Here is a 21,320-nt window from a genome sequence, read left to right on the forward strand (position 1 = left end):
AATGTTGCTTGATGTTCTGCTACTGACCCAGACAGTAAGTCCAGAATCCAGTTACAGAGAGGGTCGTTGAGTCCCACCCAGCAAGGACAGCTTCTCCACCAGCATCTGAGGAATGATCATATTGAACACCGAGCTGAAGGTGATGAACTGGCGAATGAGGTCAGGACGGAGTGAAGCAACAAGGCTCTAGCATCGGCTGTGGAACTTTCCTTCTATAGGTGAATTGAAGTGGGTCCAGCTTCTCTGGGAGGTGTGTTTTGATGCTCTAAGTAAGGATTTTATAATGGTGGAGGTCAGTGCCACAGGACAGTCGTCATTGAGGCCTGTTATTGTTGACCTCTTGGGCTAATAGTATGTCATGTATATTGTATTTGAATATACAGTATTATGGTAACAATATAAGAAACTTTTGAATGTCTAGTTACTTTGCTGAAGTCTAGAAAGGACTATTACTTGGGTAGTTCAATGTACTTACAGACTAGAATGGTTCCACTGAACACATACAGGCTTGCTGCGATTGGCAGTCTCCAGCAGACGAAACTCCAAAGTCAATGGTGAGTTCAAAGGTCCATGGACAAATGTGTTGTTGTGGAAAATGGAGATAGTTACAATTGGAGAATTCATCACAGGATGTTTTGGAAGTCTGTAGGTCAAGAAATTTTAATACAATAGTAATTTTAAAGACAAGAAGAAATAATAGAGATGAATTTTAATTTAACTGCTGACTTTAATTTATTGCAAATGCTCTGGTTGCTAAAATCAGTCTGAGTTTTCCGCTGATAATTTCTCATGATAGGTTGGTAACCATAGCTGTCATTAGAGAGGAGAAAATACCGAAGGCCAATTGTTTCTCAAAAAAAAAATCAGCGAATCATCCATTTGACCACATAATTGAGATATATTCAGAAGAATTGAGAATGTGCTACATTGTTAAAGGGGCAAACTCTTAGATTCAATTTCGACAGTGCTCTCATCTATGTGTTAGCTTGCAAGCTTAAGAACTAATGGGACTATTTGAAGAATAGTTACAGAGAGGGACGTTGAGTCCCAGCAAGGACAGCTTCTCCACCAACATCTGAGGAATGATCGTATCAAACACCGAGCTGAAGGTGATGAACTGGCAAATGAGGCCAGGACGGAGTGAAGCAACAAGGCTCTAGCATCAGCTGTGGAACTTTCCTTCTATAGGTGAATTGAAATGGGTCCAGCATCTCTGGGAGGTGTGTTTTGATGCTCTAAGTAAGGATTTTATAATGGTGGAGGTCAGTGTCACAGGGCAGTCGTCATTGAGGCTTGTTATTGTTGACCTCTTGGGCTGATAGTATGTCATGTATATTGTATTTGAATATACAGTATTATGGTAACATAATTCAGTTTTCTGGCCAATATTTATCCTCCAGTTAATATCAAGACCTAAAAAGATAGTATTGGGTTTTTTTGAGGTGCATTAAGGTAGATAAGTTCTCGGGGCCTGATGGGATATATCCCAGATAATTGCAAGATACTAGTGAAGAAGTTGCTGGGCCCTTAACAAAGACCAATGCATCATCACAAGTGACGGTGGAGATCCCAGAGACCTGGAGAGTAGCATCTTTGAGAAGGCCAGTGAACCTCACACCAGTGCTGCACAAACTATTGGAAAGGATACTTAGGGATAGGATTTATGCACACTTGGAAAGTCATGGTCAAATTAGGGACAGTCAACATGGCTTTGTGAGGAGTAGGCCATCTTACCAATTTGATTGCGTATTTTGAGGAGGTGACAATGATGTGGGTAGGACAGTAAGTGTTGCCTACATGGACTTTGTCAAGCATTTGATCCAGAAGATGCAAGTGCATGGGATCCATAGCGAGTTAAACACTTGGATACGGAATTGACTGGCCCATAGAAGACTTGGATTTAAAAAAATGTAGGTCCGTGTGTTGGTAAGTTTGCAGGTGATAGAGATTGATAGGGTTGTGAGCAGTGTGAAGGTCTATCAAAGACTACAACAGAATATAGACCAGTGTTGCTCAACCTTTTTCCTTCCACTCACACAGCACTTTAAGTATTCCCTATGCCATCGGTGCTCTGTGCTCTGTGATTAGTAAGGGATTGCTTAAGGTGGGATGTGAGTGGGAAGGTTGAGAATCATTGCTCTAGACCCAATTGTTACTGAAATATTTTGCTTGAGAAAAATTGTCATTTTGGCCCATTTCCTTTGGAGTTATGAAACCGTGCACATAACGAGTCAATAAGGGACGATTAAAATAGTGGTTTTCAAACATTTTCTTTCCACCCACATCCCACCTTAAGCAATCCCTTACAGAGCACCTATGGCATAAGGAATACTTAAAGTGGTATGTGAGTGGAAAGAAAAAGGTTGAGAATCACTGATATAGACAGAAATGGCAGATGGAACTTGAACTGGACAAATGTGAGATGTGACAATTTTAGAGGTTGAATAGAAGGGGAATGTATACAGTTAATGGCAGGGCTCTTAAAAGCATTGATATGCAAGGGGATCTGGAGTCCAGGTTCAGAGCTCAGGGCATGCAAGCAGACAAGACGGTAAAGAAGGGTATGCTTGGCTTCATTGGGTGTAAATGTAAAGAGGCTATGTTGAAGTTATAATAAACTTTGGATTGGCCACACTTGGAATACCATGTGCAATTCTGGTCGCCACCTTACAGGATGGATGTGGGTGCTTGGAATGGGTACAGAGGAAATTTACCAGAATGTGGCCTGGATAAGAGGGTATGAGTTATGGGGAGAGATCAGACAAACTTGGGGTATCTCTGAAGTGGAAGAGGCCAAGGGGAGACCTAATAAAGGTTTATAAAATTGCAAGAGGGATTGATAGAGTGGACAGTCACAATTTTTGTTCCAGGATTGAGGCCAGACACATATACTAGAAGAGTAGGAATGGAGAGACATGATTGCCCATGCTGAATGCCAAGGCATCTGAATGAATGAATGAATGAATGAATGAATGAGGAAGTTTAATGGTGATGTGTGGGGCAAATATTTTACACAAAGAATGATAGGTGTCTGGAACAGGCTGAAAGAGCAGAGCTGGAAGCAAATACAATAGTAGCCTTGAAGAAGTTTCAAAAAAGATGCACGGATAGGAAAGGGATATCCATCAAGTGCAACCAGCAGTGTTCATTAATTGAGACATCATGTTTGGCAGACACAAGGGCTGAAGGACCTGTTCTTGTGTTGTACTGTTCAATGTTCTAACTAATTGAATGTGCATCAGTGATGATTACCATCCTATCAAGCTAACCTCCACGATCAGCGGAGACCAAAAGAATAATCAATAACATTATCAATGTGGCATTAACTTTGCAATTAGCTTCTTGATATTGCTCAGTTTCAGTTCTATGAGGACTGCATCAAGGCAGTTTAGACTAAATGTGAACTGAGCTTAGAGGCGAAGGGATGCATCAAGTTAATGATGCCCCCCCTCACCTTGGTCAGCCGTACCTAACTCAAAGGATGATGACTGTAGTTGCACAGTCCTAGGACATAGTGTATACTTCCTCTGCCCTCTGGCCCAGATTCAACTATCTAATGTGGGCTTTTAACAGGATTCCCCCTAATATAAGGTTAGAATTATGTAATGTTAAAGCTTCGTTATTAATTCCTCAGTATTAAACAGCTCAAGCTATTTGCACACCAGATTTGGTTTAAGTATACAAGTGATAAGTAGCTTTTGCATTAGATGAGTGCCAAGGACTGACTATCTTCAACAACAGGAAGCCTTATTATCTCTGCTGTTTAATCACATTATCATTGTAAAATCCCCTCAAAATCCTGTTACCAGGAAACAGAAATGCCTTTGTGTGAGCCAAATGAATGGCACATGTTATTGCAGGACAACAAAAGATGGGTATTTTGCGATGATTGCCTCGGAACTCCCCAAAGCCCCACCGCTACCAATAAGGAGCAAAGTAGGAATGTCCCGCTGTTAGCACAACACTTTTACAGCGCCAGCGATCGGGACCGGGGTTTGAATCCTGCGCTGTGTCTAAGGAATTTGTACATTCTCCCTGTGTCTGCATGGGCTTTCCCCGGGGGCTCTGGTTTCCTCCCACCATTTGAAATGTACTGGAGGTATAGGTTAATTGGGTGTAAATTGGGCAGAGTGGACTCATGGGCCAAAATGGCCTGTAACCATACTGTCGGTCTAAATTAAAAAAATACTCCATACCTGTCTGGATGAATGCAGCCACACCAATGAAGAATCTCATCAGCATCAAGGACAAAAATCAGCAAGCTTGGAATATCCACCTTAACATCCACACCACCTAACACTACCTGCACTATATGATGTACAATAACTTGATGAGGGTTCTTTGATAACAATTTCGCACACACAGCTTCCACATACGAGGTATCTGGAAAACTTATCATCCCCAAATTGATCAAAGATTTCATAATTACTGGTAGTTCATTTGTTATTTTATTACTGATACCTGAATACTCTCAATATTGCAAGAAGCTCAAGATATACCAAATATTGAGTTTGTACCTTAAGTTACGGCGATCTGTGTTGTACCGTGCAGGTAGCAAGCTACCTAACGTCCTGTAAATGAGTAGGACCAAAATAGTCATTGTGGGCTCAGGTTCTGGTAAAATCCGTCGGTGCAAGACTTTGCTGGTTTCATTCCGGACTTGGACTGCATTGTCTGTGTTGGATGTAGGTACAACTGCGCAGATAAAGGTGGATAATGAGACACAAATTCAGTTGACAAAGTACCGCAAAAGCAGAAAATGAGAATGACTGTCGGCACGGTTCAACGACACTAGTCCTTATTCACAGAAACGTCCACCAAACGGAAACTCTATAAAATATCAGGTTCATAACTCCCCGACTTATGACCCATAATACAACCATCCATACATAATACAACCATCCATACATAATACAACCATCCATACATAATACAACCATCCATACATAATACAACCATCCATACATACAACCGCAAGGAAAAATGGCTAAGTGCCTGTCATAGTGACTGTTTCTCAGTTGCCATTCAGTAAGCTCGCCAAGGAAGATGGTGAGCAAGAGGAAATACTGATACCCCTGCTGATAGATCTGGCAAGAAGCCAAAGAAGACGCTCGATTTGGAATTGAAAATGACTTGATTTACATGCCATGCTAACATCCAGATTGAGCTACGACCGGTTGGTCAGAACAGAACTCGGACATATGTCGGGGAGTATCTCCATTCAGTTGGGCGCTCCTGATGAAAGGTTATGGACCTGAAATGTTAACTTTAGTTACTTTCTCCCCAGATGCCATCTGACCTACATCTTGGCATTCCGTTTTTGTTTCCTATTTCTACTATTTGAGGATTTTGCCTTGCATTAATATTCTACCTTACTGATGGAGTCCAATCATCCTTCACTTACTTGGATTCTCTGAGAATGCCCAGCAATCATCAAGATCTACCTTCTTTAGAATCACATTGCTGAAACAGCAAATATTGTTGAGGGTTACCTTTCACTTTGGGTGGCAATAAAACAGATGTTGGCAGAACAACGTGCGTTTGTGCATCCCATGTAGACTGGCCACGGAAGAGTCCACTGTGATATCGAGGGAATCGCTTTCTTGTTTTAATGTTATTCTCCACATGATCAACTGTTAGGACTGAAATAAAAAGCCATGATGAGGTTGAGTGGGATTTTGCAGCAGCATTTATTATTAGAGAAGAGATGCGGTACAACAAATTAGAATTAAGATTTCAACAGTAACAGAAACTCAGCTGGTCAAAGTCCACTTCATCTCGCAAAGAAGGAACATAACCAGCGTTTCCGGCTTGAGCCTTGATGAAGCGCTGAGTTTTTCCACCATTGTGTTTTTACTTCAACCACGGTATCAGCTTTATTTGAACAAAATTGGGAACCATACATAAAATATATTCGAAATACCCGACTTCAGATCTCCATCTCTTAAAGTGAATTTTGGATGACACAATTTCTTTTTCTTTTACATTCTTTTTTTTTTCTTTACTTTACATTATGGGGGTAGGGAGGGTGGAAGGAAGGGGGGAAATGAAAATGTCACTGTGTATATTTTAATGAATATTTGTACATAGTGTTATTCATATCTTTATGGTGAAGTAATAAATTTAAAAAATATTTAAAAAAAACGATGGTTTCCGCAGATTTTCGTGTTTTACTTCTGTAGAATAAAGAATTATGTTTTTTTTATTTTACATGGAATATATTTTTCAAATTTAATTTCAAACTATCCCAAAGAATTTGCTCCCACAAGGAATATATTTTTATGCATCCGATATCCAAATAATTTATAAAGACCCCAGAGGACAAGCAGCTACCAGATGTCACATGCATCTTTATGTGACTTTTTAAAATTGATACTTGGTAGAACATGTTTGATTATATCGTAACTTTGGTTAGAGCTGTCAGCTCATGAAAATTGAAACAATGCCTCATGGTGGATTTATATACTACAAGCTTTTTTTCAAATATTCACCTGCAGAATTGTAGGCATGCTGGCAAAATTAACATTTATTACTGTTACTAATTATCCTTGAGAAGATGGGTGAGCAGTGTTCCTGTACTACTGGAATTCTTTAGTTGAGAATATTCTCAAGGCTGCTACATAGGGTGTTCTGTGATTTTGAATTAGTAACAATGAAGGAATAGAGAAGTATTTCAAAATTCGGATAATGCATGGCTTAGGAGGCACCATGCAGATTGTGACTTGAGTACTTGATCTTCTAAGGAAATGTGTGTCAGGGAGATGCTCTTGAAGCAAGTTGTTGAAGTGTATTTTGTACGTGAGACACCATGAAACCATGCTGTAGTGCAGTGGTTCCCAACCTTTTTCTTTCCACTCACATATCACTTTAAGTATTCCTTATGCCAGAAGTGCTCTGTGATTAGTAAGAGATTGCTTAAGGTGGTTAATGGGTGGAAAGAAAAAGGTTGAAAACCCCTGTTTTAATCGTACCTCATGGACTCAATATGTGCAAGGTTTCATAAAGCCAAAGGAAATGGTGCCATGACAATTTTTCTCAAGCAAAATATTTCAGTCACAATTGGGTCGAGAGTAGTGATTCTCAACCTTCCCTTCCCACTCACAAACCACCTTAAGCAATCCTTTACTCATCACAGAGCACTGATAGCCTAGGGATGACTTAAAGTGGGATGTGAGTGGAAAGCAAAAGGTTGGGAACCACTGCTGTAGTGAATGCTTAGGTTGGTGGATACTGTTCATCAAGTGCGTTGCTTTGTTGTAGAGAGGGCCATGGTCCTCTCTGTCTTTGGAACAGCATTCACCGAGGTGAGCGGGAAGTCTTCAGTACACCTGACACACGACTTGCAGGTGGTAGAGTGGGTTTTGGGGGATTTAATCATGAAAGCAATATCCAGCCTCTAACTTACTCTTGCAGCCATAGTTCATTGAAGTTTATGGTCAACTGATCATGGTGCTGAGTGCATAGGCTTGCTGGTGCTTCATTCAATTTAATATCAAGTGTTGGTGTTCAGATTTCCTTTTGAAGCTGCCGCTGCTTGGCAATTTTAGGATGCAAACATAACTTGCTACTGACTATATCATGCCTGATTATTGCTGCATGCTCTATTTCACTAACTGGGGAACTGTTCACAAATGGCACACAACTCCACCATTGACCTTACCGTGGAGGGAAGGTCATTGATGAAGCTTGAGAATAAAAACAAAACAGCTTTCAATCTGGTTCAATGAACTTTGTTGTCTCTGTGGCCTGCTTTTCTTTCTGATTGCTTACAATAGACTATTTAACGTGACTAACGTATCATATATTGCAAACTCCAATTTACAATGCATTTACCCTTTGTCCCAAATTCAAAAAGAAACAAAAACAAAATTCATGCAATGATTTCTATAAATTAGTTAGCCTGATCGAGGTGTGAAAAATTTGATTGTGAAGCCATTCTCCATCAATAAATATGTTAAAAATTTTCAAAGCTGAAAAATCTTTTAATTTAGCGCTGTTCATATAGAATCACATGTCGTGATATTTTATGGAATTATATTTTGCTTTTGTTATAGTGGTTCTTTATGGGTACCTTTTTCAATCTTCATACCTTCATGGTTATATGGAATGCGGCTGTATCTCAAATACCATGGATAAAAGCATTCCGATATCTAACGACAGATTCAAGCACAAGAACATGCAAGCATAAACTAGTTTAGGATCTTGATCAACCAGAAAAGGAGACCAGGAATTTAAAAGGAATTTAACTCAGACAAATGTAACGTTTTGAGAGATTAAACCTGGGCTTACATGATAAATAGTAGGGTCCAGGAGAGGTGCTGAAAAACAGAGAGAGAGACCTCAGTGACAGGTACATAGTTCCTCAAAAGTAGGATTGGAGCTAGACAGAGTGGTGAAGAATGTCTTCATCAGTCAGGGCATTGAGTATCACTTTATGCAATTCTGGTCACCGAGATAGAGGAACTATATCATTCAGCTGGAAAGGGTGCAGGGAAGATGCTACCGGGATTAAAGGACATGTGATAAGAGGGAGGATTGACAGGGACTTTGCTTCCTGGACCTTATGGAAGTATAAAAATCACGAAGGGCATAGATAAAGTACATAGTCATGGTTTCTTTATACCAGTGTAAGGAGTTGAAGGCAAGAGAGCCTAGATTTAAGGAAGATGGAAGATTTAAAGGGGAGTTGCTAGATAAGTTTCCCCACAGAGGGTGACAGGTATGTGAAATGAAATTTAAAAGACATTTTAACCACAACAGGATTAGGAAAGGTTTAGAGCAGTGGTTCTCAACCATTTTCTTTCCACTCACTTACCACTTTAAGTAAATCCCTATGCCATCAGTGCTCTGTGATTATATAGACCCAATTGTTAATGAAATATTTTGCTTGAGAAAAATTGTCATTGGACCATTTCTTTAGGAGTTATGAAACCATGCACGTAACGAGTCAATTAGGTACAATTAGAACAGTAGTTTTCAAACTTTTACTTTCCACTCCCATCCCACCTTAAGCAATCCCTTACTAATCCCAGAGTCCCTATGGCATAGGGAATACTTAAAGCGGAATGGGAGTGGAAAAAAAAGGGTTGAGAACCACTGGTTTAGAGGCATATTGGTCAAACACAGGCAATAGGACTAGCTAGGCTGGACAACTTGGTAGTCATGGACAAGTTGGGTTGTAGGGTCAGTTTCTATGACTTTAATTTGCAGAGACATGTTAAGCAGGATACCCAGTGTATTCTCTCACATTCTAAAGCAGCAACTTACTAATATTAGGAGTTACAATGGCAACTGGGTTCAGGTAGGTAAACTTCATGTTTTGGGCCAGTGTCCTTGCATATGTCTCGAGTTGTTCCATCAGGTGGGGAATCCCTTGCTCTGATTTGTGAAGTGTATTCCAGTGTTCCTCATTTTCTAGCTCCAGAGTGGCACTTCCTGCTCTTAGGAGATTCTAAAACATTGGACAGAAAAGATGATCACTGTCACTTGACATATCAAAGAATAACCGACATTAATTTTAAGTGCTGCTGCTTTACTTTGGACATAAAACTGCAAGAAAAACCATTAACACATTTTTGAAAATCCAACAAAAAAAAACTGTCCCCGCTTTGCCTGCCTCCCGCCCGATACTTTCTACCTCCAATATTTACTGTTGTGCAATACATTTTTTTCTTTAGACATACAGCACGATAACAGGCACTTCTAGCCCACAGGAGCATGCCGCCCAATTACACCTAATTAATTTACAACCGTATTATTTTTGGAGGGTGGGAGGAAACTGGAGCCCCTGGAGGAAACCCACGCAGACATGGGGAGAACGTACAAACTCCTTACAGACTGCGCCGGATTCAAAACTCGGTCTATGGCACCGTGATAGGGTCTCACTAACCTGCTAACTGTAAACAAATAAAAACTTTCAGATAATAGCGGTTCAATCTAATTAAACTGTACAGTTACATAAAAGTATTACCAAAATAAACAACGCCAGTATGGACAGGTTCGAATCCCGCCCTGACTGTGTGGAGTTTGTACGTTCTTCCCATGTCTGCATGGGTTTTCCCCAGGGGCTCCGGTTTCCTCTAACCGTTTGAAACGTACCGGGGTGGGGGGGGGGGGGTGTAGGTTAATTGGATGGCACTGACTCGTGGGCCTAAATGGTATGTTACTGTGCTGTATGTCTAAATTTTAAAATTAATTAATTTTTTACAAATGGACAGGGAGAGAAAATGATTTGAATCAAATGACAGTGGACCAGATAGTGTTGGAGTAGGGTCATTAACACCACACGTCAGTTGACACAAGTATACATCATTTTTTTTAAATTAACATCATTAAGAAAACAACAGGCTATCTGAAACCTTATTTAGACATTCAATGAAATTATTAACTAATGAGAGTAACAGGTTGAGAAAGAAACAAAAGGCTATGTTGGAGATGAATTAGCGTGAATGATTTCAATGCCAGCTCAGAAAGAGTGCTGGACCAAATTTTATAGTCAATGCAAAAGACGCATCACAAGAAATTAGACCGTGGAATCCTTAACTTAAAACCAGGAAGGAGACTCCAAATATAAAAGTTAAAGAGTTACCATAGGCAACTATGAATAACAATTGCATTGCTAAAACCATCCAACAGTAATTACGGTAGTTGAGTTTCACTGAGGAAGAACAGTCCATAGAACCATAGTACATGACAGCACAGAAACAGGTCCCTTCGGCCCTCCTACCCTGTGCCAAACTATTTTTCTTGCCAAGTCCCATTGACGTGCACTCAGTATCCTTATAACACTGTACCTGGATCTTGGCTGATGTGTGAGCTGATTCATAAACTTCCATTTAGACTATTTCTTTTTGCTAGCCAAAATTATATAGAACTGTACAGCACAGAAGCAACCAAACACAATCTGCTGCAGGAACTCAGCGGTTAAGCAGCGTCGGTGGGAGAAAAAGCACAGGTGACATCTTGAGATAAAACTCTTTGTCAGGACTGAGATAGAATAGAAGCCAGTGAAAAGAGGACAAGGTGGGAGGCACTTCCCCTCCTTCCCCCACATAGGATTAGCCAATGAGGCAGAGGTGATGGACCGAAGGGTGGCAGATGCCAGTCAAAGGGATAGAGAGGCAAGAAAAATACAGGAATAGGCCCATCAGTCCACATGCTTGTGCCGAGAATGATTCATAATTAAACTAAAATTCTGGTGCTTGCACATGACACATATCACTCTATTCCTTGTATGCCCTGTGTTTATCTAGAAGCCTCAAATGCTACTATGGTATCTACTTCCACCACTACTCCTTGCAGCTCAGTTCAGGCACCTATCACTCTTTTTTCAATTATTTGCTCCACAAATTATTAAACTTCCTCACCCCCACCTTAAAAAAGTCCTCTTGTATACAGGTCAACCATTTTGATTCCATGCCCCACTGCCAAGTTGAAAATGTCTGTCCAAGGCCTCAAGCGCTGTCAAACCAAGGCCACCCATAAATTGGAGGAACCTCTAATGTTCTGTCTGGGCACACCCCAACCAGACAGTATTAACAATGACTCCGGTTTCTTTTAGGCTGCTTCCCTGTCTCTTTCTCCTTCCCCATCCCTCTGACTCCTTTTCTCCAGCTCCCCACCCCTTCCCTCTCTATTTAGAGAACGATCCTCTCCCCCAATCACCCCAGCAGTTTTTCTCTTCTGCCCTGTCACCCATATCCACCTATGACCTCTTGCCTGTGTGATGCATGATCAATTGAACAGAGAATGAAGTAATTGAAACTGAAGGCTTTCATTTACAAGAGATGGACAACATCCCTATGTTGTTCACTCATACTGACCCGGACTCGAACTGGGGGTAGGCTTGTGGCATGACAGCCTTTATGGGGTAGAAAGTGGAGGAGTTATGAGCTGACCAATGAGAGTTGGGTCAATCAGGAAAGATCGTGTCATTTACATACAATGAATATGTTCAATAGTGGTTTCACCACATTCATCCCCTCTTTTAAAAGAAAGTCCCAAGGAAGAAGCACAGGGGTTTGGGTTTTAATGAAAGCCAAAGAAGTCGATATGAGACTTCAGGTGGCCACTGGGAAATCCATGCTATTGCGTCAGATAGGGAAGGTGTACGGGTAATGGAGGATATGTGGGTGAGGGCCGAGTTGATGGTGGTAGAGGCAAAGTCGCATTGTCTGAAGGAGGAGGACATCTCTGATGATCCGGCATGGAAGTCCTCATCCTGGGTGCAGGTCTGCGATGGAGACGGAGAAATTGAGAGAATGGAATCATTACAGGGGACAGGGTGGGAAGAGGTGTAGTCAAGGTAGTTGTGGGAGTTGGTGGATTTGTAGAGGAAGTCTGTTGAGGGATGGAGACAGAGAGATTGAGGAAAGGGAGAATATTGCTAGAAATGGACCAAGTGAGTTTAAGGTCAAGGGTGGAAGTCAGCAGCAAAAGTCAATGTGCTCTTCATGTAGTGGCCTTGTCTGTGTTGGCTTTAGCATGGATTACACCATGTAGCCAACAAAAAGGCAGGCATTGCTGAGGTCCATGCAGATATCCATGGCTGCTCCTTTGAGCTGGAGAAAGTGGGATGAGTCAAAGGAGAAATTATTGAAGGTGAGGCCGGAGGAGGGTGGTAATGGAGGGGAACTGGTTGGTTCCATTGTCCAGAAGGAAACAAAGGGCTTTGAGGCCTTCAGTATAGGGGATAATGGTATATGGGGATTGGATGTCCATGGTAAACATGAGGCGATCGAGTTCAGGGAACTGGAAGTTGTTGAAATGATGGAGGTTGTGTGAAGTGACCCAGCTGTAGGTGGGGAGGGATTGGACCGGGAGGATAAAACAGAGTGGAGACCAGGTCAGCACTGTCATTCCATCATGAACTGATCCATTCTCCCACTCCTGACTCCTCCCATTAATCTTTGATACCCTGACTATTCAGTTACCTATCAATCTCTACCTTTAATACACCCAACGAACTGGCTTACACAGCCCTCAGTGGTAGGAAATTCCAGAGGCTCACCGCTCTATGGCTAAAGAAATTCCTTCACATCTCTGTTTTAAATGGGCGTCCTTCAATCCTGAAGTTGTGCCCTCTTGTCCTAGACTCCCCTACCATGAGAAACAACTTTTCCACGTCAACTCTGGTCTCCCTCTAGGCCTTTCAACTATCAAAATGATTCGATGAGCTACCCCTTATTCTTCTGAACTCCAAGGAGTACAGTGCAAGAGCTGCCAAACGTTTTCAACTACAGAGCATGAGCATAAGCTTTCAAAATCAGAATTTATTGTCATAAACATGTCTCAAAAGTTGCTGTTTTGCGGCAGCATTACAGACAATTTAAAAAAAATAATTAATTAATTCGACAGCAGAGAAAATGAGGTAGGATCTGTGATTCATTTAGGGTGGCCATACATTCGGTTTTAGTCTCGACAGTATGGTTTTTGAGCCCCCTGTTTGGTGCCACCTCTAGCCGGACATTAATTTAAAGGGGCAGAAAGGCCACTTACCTGTTACAAGCGGCATGAGTGGCCATGTTTCCTCTCGACTCATGCATGGGCAAGGAGGGGGAAGTGTGATGGCAGTGGACGAAATGCCAGCTGGCGTGTGCACAATGAGGAGGAAGTGTGACGGCAGCACCCCCCCTCGGAGAGAGTTTCTGATGCTGTCTTTCTTTTCGGTAAGTTTGAAATGCCCACCCTAGGTTCGATATCTGATGGTAGAGGGGAAGAAGTTATTTCTGTACCACTGGGTGTTTGGCTTCAGGCTCCTGTACCTCCTTTTCGATGGTAGCAGTGTGAAGAGGGCAAGGCCTGGGTGGTGAATAGAGGCTGCTTTCTTAAGATGCCAGCTCTTGTCAATCTCCTTGATATAGTGAAAACTCATGTCCATGATGGCATCTCTGTACTCTTTTCCTGTCCTGTGCATTGGCAGTGATGCAACCAGTCATAATACTCTCCACGATGCACCTGTAGACATTTGCAAGAGTCTTTGGGGACATACCAAATCTCCTCAGACTCTTCACGAAGTATAGCTGCTGGCAAGCCTTCTTCATGATTTCACTGACATAGACGCCCAGGGTCAGATCTTCAGAGATGTTGACCCCAGGAATTTGAAGTTCTTAACCCTTTCCACTACTGTCCCTTCAATGAGGACTGGTTCGTGTGCTCCCTTGGGAAGTCCACAATCAGTTCCTTGATGTTGCTGATGCCGAGTGCAAGGTTGTTGTTGTGACACCACTCGACCAGCTGAGTGATCCTCCTCCTGTCCGCTTTGCCGTCTGTAATTCTGCTGATGACTGTGGCGTCATTGGCAAATTTGCTGATGGCACTTGAATTGTGCCTGGCCATACAGTCATGGGTGAAGAGCGCTTAAGAGCAGTGGGCTAAGCACACATCCTTGAGGTGTGCCTGCATTGATCGTCATTGAAGAGGAGATGTTGTTCCTGATTCATGACTCTGGTCTTCTGAGGAGGAAGCCAAGGATCCAGTTGCAGGGGGTGGTGTGGAGGCCCAGGATTTGGAGCTTGTTGACCAGTACTGAGGGTACGATGGTGTTGAAAGCTGAGCTGTGGTCCGTGAAGAGCAGCTTGATGCACGTATTGCTGTTGCCTAGGTGATTTAGAACTGTGTGGAGAGCTGTGGAGCAATTGTGACGATAGGTGAATTACAATGGGTCGAGATCTTTACTTAGGTATGAGTTAATTCTGGCCGTGACCAATTTCTCAAAGCATTTAATCACAGTAGGTGTTCGTGCCACTGGGCGAGAGACATTGTGGTAGCTCGCACTGCTTTTCTTAGACACCTGGATGATTGATGCCCTTTTGAAGTAGTTGGTAACTTCTGACTGCAGCAGAAAGAGATTGAAAATGCCCGTGAACACCCGAGCTAGTTGGTTGGCACAGATTTTCAGTACCCTGCCAGGAATGCCGTCTGGGCCTCTTGAAGGATGTTCTGATGTTGGCCTCAGAGAAAGATATTACAGGGTCGTTGGCTTCTGCAGGGATTCTCATTGGTACTGTCGAGTTTTCCTTTTTCAAGCGAGCATAACAGGGGTTCAGCCATCGGGTAGAGGAGCATCACAGCCGTTTATGGTGTTCAGCCTCGCTTTGTAGGATGTAGTGGTCTGCAACCCTACTGAAGCTGTTGAGGATATGCCTTTGAATCTAACTTCCCTCAGAATTGCCTGCTGGTGCTGAGATAGCCTTCCAATAGATTGTGGCTGGAGTCCTGTAGAGATCTAAATCACTGGTCTTACATGCCATCGACCTTATCCTCAGCAGGTTGCGAATATTTGATTCCTCCACTCATTCATTCACTGGTTGGGGTACTCGTGGTATGTGTGCATGGGCACTCACTCAACCACGCAGGTCTTGGATGACGTTGGTTACAGCCATGGTACATTCATTCAAGTTTCAGAACAAATCCTTGATAATGGTCAACTCCACTAATTCAAAGCAAAATTGTGTTTCATTTGCCACTTCTATGCACATTCACCTCGTCTATCTAAATCTTTCTAAGTCTCCATTTCCTCATCACTACCTGCTCCTCCACCTAGCTTTGTTCCATTTGCAAACTTAGTCACAAAACTATTTATTCTGCAATCTAAATAATTAACTCTACAATGTACACCCTTAAATGCCTAGTACACTACTAATGTCTTCCAGTGAATACTGATGAAAAATACTCATTAAGTTCCTCGGCCATCCCCTTGTCTCCCAACACAATTTCTCCAGCGCCATTTTCTATTAGTCCTATATCTATTCTCGCCTCTTCTTTACTCTTCATATAAGTTCATCTTTTCCTTCCCAATGAACTTCTCATTTGCTCTCTGCAAGCTTTTAAAAGTTTCCCAGTCCTCTAACTTCTCACTAATTTTTGCTTTCTTTCTCTTTTACTTCTCTTGTCAGCCACAGTTGTGTTACTTTTCCATTCAATTTTTTTTTGTCTATATGTATTTCTCAGGATGATTAGATGACTATACGTGAGGAAAGTATTAACAAATTTGTGAATGTAAGATATAGATTAGTTCATTTTAATTTTATACATCAATTATACTTAACTCCTGAGAAATTAAGGAAATATAAGTTTATTTCTTCTGATTTATGGTTTAGGTGCCACCAAAAAAAAGTTGGTTCTTTTTTTACATTCTGTTTGGTTGTGTGAGACAGTGAAACCTTTTTGGAACAGAATTCAAGAATTTCGAGAGGGTTTATTTAAATTCAAAATTTCACTCAACCCTTTGGTATTTTTATTGGGTTGTGGCGGCACACCATTAGGCACTCTAACTGGCCCCGCATGTCATGCACTCGGTGGGTCAGCCAGCCAAAATGGCATTGACGGGGGTTTCTCCCTGACCTCGGCACCAGGCTCAGAAGCCCGCACTCTGCGGCCCACGTGACGTCCTGGCGCAGTTCTCAGCCAGGTCCCGGTTGGGAGCATAAGACCAGCCAGGCAGACCTCAATAAACAAGTTTTTGCTCACTGAACTCAACCCATTTGGTTGTGTGATCCTTCAGTAAGCAGAGTAGCCGCTGTTACCTTGGTGAACCTGACAGGTTCAAACACCTTTGAACCCGATATGAACGACTCTTCAATCAACGCTATAGCCATCAAGCTTCCTAACTTCTGGGTTCAGGAACCTGAGACCTGGTTCAGCCACGCAGAGGCTCAGTTTCACCTCCGCCAGATTTCATCAGCTACGACCAAGTTTTATCATGTGGTCACCGCCCTGGACCAGGCCACCGCCAAACGAGTGCTGCACCCACTCGCAGAAGATAAATACGGGGTCATCAAGCAGGTGATCACCGGCTCCCTTGGCCTCTCCAGGCACCAGCATGCCACTCGGATGCTGCACCTCGATGCCTTGGGGGACAGAACCCCAATCGCGTTGATAGATGAGATGCTCGCGGTCATGGGCGATCATACCAACTGCCCACTCTTCAAGTGCATCTTCCTTGACCATATGCCCGAAGACATCCAGCCAGCACTGTCCCAAGAGAGCTTCGATGACCCTAGGAAGGTCGCTCAAAAGGCTCAGGAGTTATGGCTTGAACGATTTCCGGAGGGCTCAGCAGTCTAGCAAGTTACGAGTCCCGGCTATGACCATGCCAAGCCTTCTTCTAGCACTGCGGAGGAACACTCGGCCCCTGCAGGGGCTTCAAAGAGCATAGCCAGAAGCAAGCTGCCCACATCAGGCCTCTGCTTCTTCCACCAGCACTGGGGAGCCAAGGCTCGGAAGTGTCATCAGCCCTGCTCGTTCCAGGGAAATGAACAGGCAGGTCGCTGTTAATGGCTGCAGCGGATGGCCAAGAACACAGCCTTCTCTACCTGCAGGATGCAATCAGTGGCCGATGCTTTCTCGTCGACACCAGGGGCCAGATCAGCGTCATCCCGGCCATAGCCATTAAGTCCCAGAACTGGCCTCAAGAACCTCCACTCCGTGCAGCCAATTCGACGGAGATCCAAACGTATGGTAACAAGACCGTCCACTTCCAGATCGGCCAGCAGAGGTTCTTGTGGAGGTTCACCATTTCGTCCCTCCTAACCTCCATTCTGGGTGTCGACTTTCTCCTCACCCACACACTCCTGGTTGACGCCCGAGGTAGGTGACTTGTCGATGCCTGTACCTTCCAATCTGTTCGCTTCAACACCTCCCAAACAGAGCAGCTGCAGATGGCCATGGTCAGCGCACCCAAGGGCGAGTTTCAGCACATCCTGGATGAGTTCCCGTCCCTCCTCAAGCTGCAGATCTCCGCCACCTCACCATGCCACAGGGTGTTTCATTACATCCCCACCCAAGGCCCGCTGGTCCATGCCAAGGCATGCTGGCTCCTGCCGGATAAGCTCCAGATAGCGAAAGAGGAGTCCTCGCATCTGCAGGAACTGGGGATCATTCGACACTCGAAAAGTCCTTGGGCCTCGCCACTCCTCCTGGTCCCAAAAGCTTCCAGTACCTGGCACCCCTATGGAGATTATCAATGGCTTAATGACACGACGGTACCTGACCATTACCCCATCCCTCACACTCAGGACTTTACAGCCAAACTGCATGGCACGAGGGTATTCTCCAAGGTCAACCTGGTGCGCGGGTATCATCAAATCCCAGTGCACCCCGAGGACAACCCCAAAACGGCCATCATCACCCCTTTCGGCTTGTTCAAATTTCTACGCATGCCTTTCGGGCTCAAAAATGCTGCCCAGACCTTCCAGCGCCTCATGGATACAGTGGGCAGGGATTTGAATTTCGCGTTCATTTATCTGGACGACATTCTTTTCACCAGCAGAGACCGGGCACAACACAAGTCTCACATGCGCACCCTCTTCTCCTGACTAGCTGACTTCAGCCTATCAATCAACCCGGCCAAATGCCATTTCGGGAAAGAGTCCATGCAATTCCTGGGCTATACCTTCACTGCTGAATGAGCTACACCAGCTGCTACAAAAGTTGCTGCAATCAGAGAGTTTCCTCGCCCAGACAACCTCAAGAGGCTAAAAGAGTTTGCGTGTATGGTCTACTACTATAACCGATTAATTCCAGGTGCTGCACGCATCATGCAGCCACTCTTTGCCCTCATCGTGGCCAAGGACAAGTGACTCGCTTGGACTCCAGAGGTCAACAGGGCATTCGAAGCCATGAAAGTTGCCCTCGCGAAGGCTACCCTGCTCATCCACCCATGCACCGACCTTCATATGGCGCTCTCCATCGATGCCTCTGCCACCGCCATTGGTGTCGACCTGGAGCAGCAGGTTAACAGACAGTAGAAACCACTGGCATTCTTTAGCCAACTTCTTCATCAGCCAGAATGCAAGTATAGTGCTTTCGACCGTGAGTTGCTGGCCATGTACCTCGCTGTGCGTCATTTTCACTATTTCTTGGAGGGGAGGCCTTTCACCATTTTTACTGACCACAAACCCCTCACTCAGGGGCTTGCTATGGCTAGAGATCCTTGGTCGGCCTGCCAACAGCGTCACCTGTCCTTTGTGTCAGAGTTCACCACCAACATTCGGCACAAGGCGGGGAAAGACAACGTGGTCGTTGACACGCTCTCCCGACCGGCCATTTGCTCGCTGACACCTGGCCTAGACTACGAGCAGCTTGCCTGGGATCAGAAGTCTGACGAGGAGACACAGGCCTTCAGGACTGCCATTACGGGCCTGCGGTTCCAGGACCTCCTGACTCCTCTCGGTGATACCGTCTTGTGCGATGTCTCCATGAGCACTCTGCGGCTAGTGGTTCCCCAGCAGTGTTGCAGGCAAGTCTTCCACCATATCCACGACCTATCCCACCCTTCCATCAGGTCCACGGTTCATATGGTGGCAGAACGCCTCGTCTGGCACGGGCTTCAAAAGCAGATTGCGGACTGGGCCAGATCCTGCACCCTTTGCCAGTTTTCCAAGGTACACAGGCACAACAGAGCGCCCGTGCAGGATTTTGAACATGCCCGAGAACAGATCAGCCACATACATGTGGACATTGTCGGCCCCTTACCCATTTCCCGAGGTAACCGTTACCTTTTCACAGTGGTAGACCGCACCACTCATTGGCCCGAGGCGATCCCGATGCCAGATGCCTCCATGGACTCCTGCTCCCAAGCACTGTTGACTGGTTGGGTTGCCTGGTTCGGCATCCCAACCCACCTCACCAGCGACCGTGGCATGCAGTTCACCTCCATGCTCTGGGACCAGCTCTCCAACAGACTGGGAATCGAGTTGCATCACATGATGACCTATCTCCCACAGGCCCACAGGTCGAGCTAATGCACCGCCTCCTTAAGTTGGCACTTATGGCCCACCTCACTGGCCCTGACTGGTTGGATGAGCTGCCTTGGGTACTCCTGGGCATCTGCTTGACACCCAAAGAAGACCTGCAGGTGTTATCAGCTGAGCTGGTCTACGGTGCACCGCTAGCCCTACCCAGTGACTTTATCAAGGCACCTCACAACCCGAAACAGTCACCGCACGGTTTACTTACCCGCCTTCGGGGCAAGTTGGACTCCTTCACACCCCCACCACTGCCCAGAAATGGCACACAGGCCTTTTATGTCCCCACTGAGCTGTATTCCGCAGAGTGTGTTTTTATCAGGTGAGGCCCTTCCACAGCACCCCTTCAAAGACCGTACGAAGGGCCGTACAGAGTCATCCAGCATTCAGGATCCACCTTCACAATGGACGTTGGTGGTAAGAGGGAACTGTTTACCGTGGACAGATTAAAGCCAGGACACCTCAACCCCAACCAGCCAGTGGTTGCGGTTCAACCCAAGAAGCAAGGCCTCCCGGCAAAAAAGGACGTTGGCATAGGTTCTGGGGGGAGGGCGGGTGCTGTGTGGTGGCACGCCATTAGACAGGCGAACTGGCAGCCAGTAAAAATGGCGCCGTCGGGGGTTTCTCCCCGACCTCAGCACCAGGCTCAGAAGCCCATGCTCTGCAGCCCACATGATGCCCCGGCGATGTCAGGGCCCCCGGCGCGGTTCTCAACCAGGACCGGGCTGGGAGCATAAGACCAGCCAGGCGGACCTTAATAAATGAGTTTTTGCTCACTGAACTCAACCCGTCTGGTTGTGAGATCATTCGATAGCAGAGTAGCCACCGCTACACGGTTATATTAAAAAAATTGAGTTTGAAATTAAAATTGGATATGTTTCAAATTGCTTTTTTGAGATTGGCATTAGCTGTGGCAAGAAATTGTTGGCAATCATTTGGAAAAATGAGACTGATTTAAGTATTCAGCGGTGGCATTTGGAAATGAGGTTTTGTATTCCGTTCGAAAAGATAACTTATAATCTGTGTAATCACTATGCTTTTTTCATTAAGGTTTGAAGTCCGTACCTGAAACATATGGCCTCTAATTTTGTAGTAGTTTTTTGATGTTCTCCCACGGGTGTTGGGGTTGCACCAAACCATGGTGTATATTTGATGATTGTAATGTGATTTGATCTCCTCTTTGGTTTTCTACTTTCTATTCTTTTCTTTGGGGTAGTTTAGAGGGGGGTTGGGAGGAATGGGGAGGGGGTTCGGGTTGGGGGGGGAAAAATACTATGATATTTGTATTTTACTTTTGATTGTATTATATATTTTGAGTACTAAATAAAATTTTCAAAATATATATATTTATTTTTTTGTGGAATATACCTGTCTTGCACCTTCCTTATTTTTCACAGAAACTCCAGCCATTGTTGCTATACCATCCTCTCTGCCAGTGCACCTTACCAATCAACTTTTGCCAGTTTCACCTACAGAACTCCATCTCTTTTCTATGACATGTCGACCATGGCATCTGGCTGCTCCCCTTCCCGCTTGAGGATGTTGTGTATGCGCTCAGAGACCACCCTGACC

The 21,320-nt window shown here is 44.4% G+C and overlaps 1 protein-coding gene across 2 annotated transcripts in view; it reads right to left on the reverse strand.

Moving 5' to 3' along the window:
* LOC138763076 (cadherin EGF LAG seven-pass G-type receptor 3-like) overlaps nucleotides 1-21,320 on the reverse strand; it is a 275,448-nt gene that overhangs the window by 77,223 nt on the left and 176,905 nt on the right. For both annotated transcript variants that reach the window (XM_069936657.1, XM_069936656.1), the window contains exons 19-22: nucleotides 9,268-9,451; nucleotides 5,493-5,642; nucleotides 4,518-4,695; nucleotides 476-643 (exon numbers count right to left, since the gene is read on the reverse strand). In XM_069936657.1, coding sequence (XP_069792758.1) covers nucleotides 476-643; nucleotides 4,518-4,695; nucleotides 5,493-5,642; nucleotides 9,268-9,451 — 680 coding nt within the window. The remainder of the gene's footprint in view (nucleotides 1-475; nucleotides 644-4,517; nucleotides 4,696-5,492; nucleotides 5,643-9,267; nucleotides 9,452-21,320) is intronic.

This window comes from Narcine bancroftii, chromosome 5, assembly GCF_036971445.1.
Source record: "Narcine bancroftii isolate sNarBan1 chromosome 5, sNarBan1.hap1, whole genome shotgun sequence".
Classification (NCBI taxonomy): domain Eukaryota; kingdom Metazoa; phylum Chordata; class Chondrichthyes; order Torpediniformes; family Narcinidae; genus Narcine; species Narcine bancroftii.